Source organism: Macrobrachium rosenbergii, chromosome 44 (assembly GCF_040412425.1).
Source record: "Macrobrachium rosenbergii isolate ZJJX-2024 chromosome 44, ASM4041242v1, whole genome shotgun sequence".
Classification (NCBI taxonomy): Eukaryota; Metazoa; Arthropoda; class Malacostraca; order Decapoda; family Palaemonidae; genus Macrobrachium; species Macrobrachium rosenbergii.
In genome coordinates this window covers 25,160,504-25,168,003 of record NC_089784.1, presented here as the reverse complement: position 1 = coordinate 25,168,003, position 7,500 = coordinate 25,160,504, and the positions used below count along the sequence as shown (strand labels likewise).

Sequence of the window (7,500 nt, the reverse complement as noted above, 5' to 3'; positions counted from 1 at the left end):
ATATATATATATATATATATATATATATATATATATATATATATATATATATATAATCACACATCACCACAGGTGAAAAATAAGAGACGGTGTGTAGGTCCTGACCGGTTTCGACTTTATTTCCAAGCCATTGACGAAGGACTGATACAGAGTATAAGAAGTCACAAATATATATACTACAGGAACAGTACTGACGAACATACACAACCGTTAGAGACTACATATCCACCCACCGGCCGGTGTCGAGGTAGGAGTGGCCTTCAAAACTCATTGAGCTAAAAATCACAACATACTCTCAGGGGACAATACTGATAAACATACCGACCATAGGCGACCTCAGATCCACACCTGACAGGTGTCTGGGAGGCGGAGTTTGGAAACTCATAAGCACTACTGCCCCTGTACTGTGTTTACAAATATGATAATCCTATTTTCATACATCTTTAATGCCTGCCTTAAAATTTAAACAATTTACAATTTTTTTTATATTAAAGGATCAAGTTTATACATCCCTTGACTGATATTCATATTATGGTTGTAACTTTCTTTTATAAAGCTAGATTCAATGATATTCCTTTCCAGTGCATTATTAGAATATAAAATCCTTTTTGCTCCTTCCCAGTTGATAGCACACTAACGTGTGCAAAAATATCACTGTTCCCCTGTGCATATCTCACACATTTCTTGTGCTGTTCAAATCTTTTTTCCAGTGCTTTCCCCGTTTGGCCAATATAAAAGTTGTCAAGACTTACATGGAATTTTATAAACACACCCTTTAGTATTGTCAGGGGAGTTCTTGATAAGTACATTTTTCATTGTTTTATTGTTCTTAAATGCGACATTAACACCAAAATTCTTAAGAAGATGGGGGATGTCTTTCATATTATTATTATAAAGCAGTACAAGCAAATTTTTGTTGTTGTAAGGTTCTTTTTGGTTTTGATACATAGTCTTTTTTGCCGCTTCAAATGCACTGTTTAATACACTGTCAGGATATTTCAATTTCTTGCCTGCATTCCTAATCTTATCTATTTCCTCATCAATATATTCAGGGCTACATACCCGTAACGCTCTTAAAAACGTAAATGAAAACACTGATTTTTTAACCTTATTGCTTTGTCCGGAATGGAAATGCACGCTGGAAGAAATATTAGTGGGTTTTCTATACACACTGTAATAAAATCCACTACTATTTCTTTGTATAAGGACATCCAAAAAGGTTGAGCACCCATCATTTTCCATTTCCATAGTGAATTTAATTGACGGTACTAATTGATTTAACTTGGCAAAAAAGTTATTTACATCTTGGTTCCCTGGCCATACACAAATTATGTCGTCAACATACCTAAACCATGTTACATTGCGTGGGATTATGTTGTTTAATATTTTCTTTTTAAAAAATTCCATATATAAGTTACTTAACACTGGGGATAAAGGGTTTCCCATTGCCATACCAAAATTTTGTGAGTTAAATTTACCATTAAATTCAAATTTCATTCTTTCACACATAATCCAGGCTTGTGAGTTTTGATGTAGTATCACTATTCACAAAGGTGCCAATTGATGATGATCTGATGGAGCTTTTATCTGAATTATTAGAGAACACACAGCTGGATATCCCGTTTTCTAAAAGTACTTTAATTGAACTGATGAAATTATGTGTGAAAGAATGTGAATTTGAATTTATTGGTAAATTTTACTCAGAAAATTTTGGTGTGGCAATGGTCAGCATGTTCATCAGTATTGTCCCCTGAGAGTATATTGTGATTTTTAGCCCAATGAGTTTTGAAGGCCACTCCTACCTTGACACCGGCCGGTGGGTGGATATGTGGTCTCTGACGGTTGTGTATGTTCGTCAGTACTGTTCCTGTAGTATATATATTTGTGACTTCTTATACTCTGTATCAGTCCTTCGTCAATGGCTTGGAAATTAAAGTCAAAACCGGTCAGGACCTACACCCCGTCTCTTATTTTTCACCTGTGGCAATGTGTGATAAATGAATCACGTACAAGAGTGATAATAATCATATATATATATATATATATATATATATATATATATATATATATATATATATATATATATATATATGTATATATATATGTATATATATGTATATGTATATATGTATATATATGTATATGTGTATATATACATGTATATATATACATATTAGCTGCTCTCTCTCTCTCTCTCTCTCTCTCTCTCTCTCTCTCTCTCTCTCTCTCTCTCTCTCTCTCTCTCTCTCTCTCTCCTATCGGGGCTGAACTTGGGCTTAAAGGGCATTGGGAGTGTACTATTCATCTCAGCGACCTCGAAAACTATGGATTGGACATTAATTTCTCTCGTTTTGGTGCCAGTTACGTCTTACCCCCACAGTACTCTTTTCCAGATAGTAAGACACATGTATACCGAAATGAGGTGTGATAATTCGTAAGGGTTGTTTAGTTACTAAGTCTACAGGCAGAACTAGCCCCGTTTCAGGGAAGCCCTTCCCACCTCCCCCTTTGGTGCCCTTTGGTGCTAGTGATGTCTTACACCCACAGTATTCTTTTCAAGATAGTAAATCATATGTATACCAAGTTTGGTTGAAATTGCTCAATGCATTCCAGAGTTATGCTGGAACATACATAAACAGACACACATCCATTTATATATATATATATATATATATATATATATATATATATATATATATATATATATATATATATATATATATATTTTTTTTTTTTTTTTTTTTTTTTTATGTACATCCTAAAAGATTCTTCAGTGTGAATTTCTATATTAGTCTGTACGTATAAGTGCCCTTCTGCGTGGGTATGAACACAGAAGTTATCTAATTAGCTTGCAGACCGTTAAGGAGAAAAGATCTGACATGCAGCCGAATGATGCCGACGGGGTTACGTAATTTGTCTGGGCCAGTCCATTAGTCTTATCACGGCATCCTTTCGGAGCTCTTTGATATGAAAGTAAACAAAACTATGAAGTTTTCAATCCATTCCAGAGGGCAAGACTCCACTTTGTTGATTGCCTACCAGAACAACTTCCTCCGCGGAATAAAATCTTTCAGAATATAGAATGTAATTCAGTTTTCCGCCTTTTTTAAGGCGTCACTTTTTTACGTGATTTGCAAAGTGAACGGAACTAATAAACACGTGTCTCTCCTGTTTATTTTCATTCTTACCGGTTCTTTCCATCGCAACCAGTACTGATATATGCCTTTAGAAATGTGGAAGAGGATTGCCTGGGGCGAATACTGTAGTGAATTAATTACTTTGTAACCTTTTGACTTTTATGCCGTTGTCTGATGTACTCAAAAACCTTTTCGATATTCGTTTCATAATATAAAGATATTTTCAATGTAGGTATCTACAAACTAGCCCCGATATTTGCTTTCGCATCAAAGTAGCCTTCCAACTTTCTCTCTCTCTCTCTCTCTCTCTCTCTCTCTCTCTCTCTCTCTCTCTCTCTCTCTCTTCACACTTATCCATTCCGCTAAATACCAGCATTGTAACATATGACGAATTAAACGTGTTTGATGATTAACAGAACGTAAATAAAAAAAAAAACACAAACTAAATGGATTCTGGTCTTGATGTTGGAACAAAGCTGAAATGGAATTTATTTTACGCATTTCATTCTTATTTTAGATAAAAAGATAATAGTGTTTGGACGTGGTGACGACAAAAGAAGATTCAGCCATTCGGTTTTCAGCAAGTCTGTTAGACAGTAAGGAAATTCCTAACCTAACGCCTCGCCTCTGAATGCTCTTGGGCTTGTGTTCCGAGGGTTTCTGTCATTTCCAGCTGGTCACCCATCTAAATGCTGACCAGACCCGAAGCGCTCAACATAACTGATCGATCGACCAGTGTTATAACGAATAAATCACTTGTTTCTCTATGTGTTATGGACGTATAAACAGTGAAATGTGCAATAACAGCCAAGTGACGTTATTTCAGCTTACCTGGAAATTGGAGTCAAGTTGATGCAAATGCACAACTTGAAGGATCCAGTTATCGTGATTATATCCACCCATCTGATACACAGGAGCCTGAAATTCCATGTTGTCATTCTCCCCCTTCATGTAGATATTGAGGTGTCCTGAAAGGAAGAAAAATATAGAATGAAATTCTAATCTTTCCGAGTAAAATAATATTTAATTTCGATTCCAGTCTTTGCTTTGTGATTCTTATGATATTTTAATGTAGAAACTTAGACTCAGAAGGAAAAATACCATTTCCTGACTTATTTTCTTATAAAGAATAACCTGACTTGCAATATGATTCTTGAAAAAAAAAATCACTTATGCTACTCTTGTGTCTTACATAACTTGGGTGAGAAATTGTATACCAAAATGTATAATCAAGGACCTAGTTAAAGTTAGAGATAATGTATAAAATGGATTTTTATATATATATATATATATATATATATATATATATATATATACATATATATATAATCATTTAATATCCAAATAGCTTTTCTTGTACCATAATGCTTGTGAATATATATGTGTGTATATATATATATATATATATATATATATATATATATATATATATATATATATATATATATATATATATATATATATATATATATATATATATATATATATATATTGCTAAGAAATCTCAAAAGTTGTGTTAAAATACACGAAAGTACTTGGCATTCTATCATTTCATTTTTAACTTTCCCAGTGGCTTGAGCTAATATATATATATATATATATATATATATATATATATATATATATATATATTATATATATATATATATATATATATATATATATATATTATATATATATAAAATATATATATGTATATAATATATATTAAATATATGTACCTATACATATATATATATGTGTGTGTGTGTGTGTATTTGTATACATCCATATATATAACATGTATAAGTATATATTCATATATATATATATATATATATATATATATATATATATATATATATATATATATGTGTGTGTGTGTGTGTGTGTGTGTGTACTGAAAGCAAAATTTTCTGTCTTTCTCAATCTGTGCAGATTACTCTCATACATATTCCTGAATAATATATCCCTCATAACTATGAACACGGGATATATAAAGGCGTCGTTATTTATATGTTTGTTTTGAGACTCATATAAAAGATTCTCTCGGGAGGATAATATTTCTGAGTAATATGGAGTTGCCAAGAAGATGGAAAGTCACGTTTGCTAAAGTATTTGGTACCTCCTTGCCATTCATCTCCTCCTTTTTACCCTCGTCTATAATAAAGAATTGCATATATACAGTATGTATATATATATATATATATATATATATTATTATATATATATATATACACATACATACGCAATTGTATTAGTGACCAGCGTATAAAAATTGTGAAAAATTGAGAAGTTAAGAGGGCATTGTGGTTGTTACACATCTGGTAGAAAATGACCAACAGATTGTAATATATATATATACATATATATACACACACTGTGTATATATATATATATATATATATATATATATATATATATATATATATATAATATATATATATATATATATATATATATACACACTCTGTATATATATAAATATATATACCATATATATATACACACTGTGCATATTATGTACATGTGCTTGTCTGTTCCTACTTTCGTTGTTTTTTACCTTACTGAGATTTGGCAATACATATTTCACCTCAATATGTCGGTAAGTTGAGAGATACTTTTACAAAGCATTGCGCTGTAAATAACGCAATTCTGGTATTTCCATTGAACGATATTGACAAAGAGTAGACTGAAACGTTATTTTTTCATTACATTCAGCTAAACCAGTTATATTTAACTCATTAGTAAGTAAAAAATAATTACCGTTACCCTTGACTAGCGATAAATTTCTCGAGATGCGTAACCACTGAGTGGCTGGTATAACAGACACTATTGTCTATTTTTTTTAAACCTGGCAAACTTGCACTTAATAGTTCGGTATGTACGTTCTTAATACTTACGTTTATTACAACTGGTATTTACATAACATTGCATAACTTAGCTCTTAACTCGCCCTGTGACCGTAAAATCACAATTCTGAAACAATGTGAAAACAAAACTCTGAGATTCGGACAACAGGAGGTCCATCCAATCAGAGGCAAGGAGCTAAATGCAAGTTTGCCAGGTTTAAAAAAAAGTAGACACTAACTATTCTGAGGGGGGGCGGGGATGACATACTTACGGTGAGGAGATACTTAGCGCTATCCAGAAATGGCACACAATATCTAGAGCGTCATTGCCTTTCCACCAGCTTAAACATGTGGACGCTGTTGGCCCAGCGTTCGACTCTCCGACCGGCCAATGAAGAATTAGAGTGAGAAAAATTCATTTCTCGTCATAATGTGGTTCGGATTCCACAATAAGATGTAGGTCCCGTTGCTAGGTAACCAGTTGGTTCTTAGCCACGTAGAATCAATCTAATCCTTCGGGCCAGCCCTAGGAGAGCTGTTAATCAGCCCAGTGGTCTGGTTAACCTAAGATATACTTTTTTTTTAAACACGTGACACTGGGCGTCTCGTAGCGTTCAGATATCACGTTTTTTTTTTTTTGCACCCCCGTTACTGGCCAAGTCCTAATAACCAAAGAATGGTTCTATGATGTAACCGTAGCTTAGTCTATAGAAAACGGAACAATTCCCCACCCAACTTTGTAGTTCCTCTTTCCGATGATAAAGTTACGGTTACGGCCCGAGCGACCATAGCAGGAAAGGTTAGGCCTTCAGCTTCCGAGACAATAAAGTTTCCCCGATGTTGTCGTCAAGCCTACATTGACAATGGGTAATGGTAGGAGGAACTTGGTGATCAAAGCTGATAGGACAGCTTTGTTAGGTAGTCGGAAGGGAATGGTCTTTCAGGTGAATTCTGCTGGTCGTCTGCAATAGGTTTTTGCTTCATTTTTTCATGTTTTCAGAGTTTCCTCACTTCGCGTTACATCGTTTTTTAAATATAATTTGAAATTTAACTGTTGTCATGATTTCCAGAGAGAGAGACGATTCAAAGAAACCTATTTATATTAATTGGTTACTTGATTAGAAGATCAAGTTTGTGTTTTAAAGTTAGTATGTTTTTCAATACTTTTTCTTATTTCATGGAAAGTCCCCACGCCTCGTTTACCATTAAAATGTGGAACTGATTTGCCTTTAAGTTGTGCCGTAGAGATTTATTATGATATCGACACTCATAGCAGTAAGAAACAAATTTAGGTCCCTGTCCAGGTATGTTATGCATGAATATCCATTCATATAATTATATCTACATATATATATATATATATATATATATATATATATATATATATATATATATATATATATATATATATACATGAGAGAAAAACTTAATCCCATTCCAAGATAACATTAATCGTTTTGGAAAAAGAATGTTCAGTTTATCGAATTCGAATTATTAAAGGATTTTATGCCAGAATAACAGCAACAGTATTT

The 7,500-nt window shown here is 33.0% G+C and overlaps 1 protein-coding gene and 1 long non-coding RNA gene across 9 annotated transcripts in view; one reads left to right on the top strand and one right to left on the bottom strand.

Annotated features, from left to right (window-relative positions):
• Window positions 1–7,500, bottom strand: part of LOC136829436 (uncharacterized) — a 387,116-nt gene that overhangs the window by 37,656 nt on the left and 341,960 nt on the right. For all 8 annotated transcript variants that reach the window (XM_067088065.1, XM_067088058.1, XM_067088059.1 and 5 more), the window contains one exon: window positions 3,969–4,105. In XM_067088065.1, coding sequence (XP_066944166.1) covers window positions 3,969–4,105 — 137 coding nt within the window. The remainder of the gene's footprint in view (window positions 1–3,968; window positions 4,106–7,500) is intronic.
• The window catches only part of LOC136829437 (uncharacterized), a 338,599-nt gene that overhangs the window by 220,352 nt on the left and 110,747 nt on the right, over window positions 1–7,500 (top strand). The gene's annotated exons all lie outside the window — the stretch shown is intronic.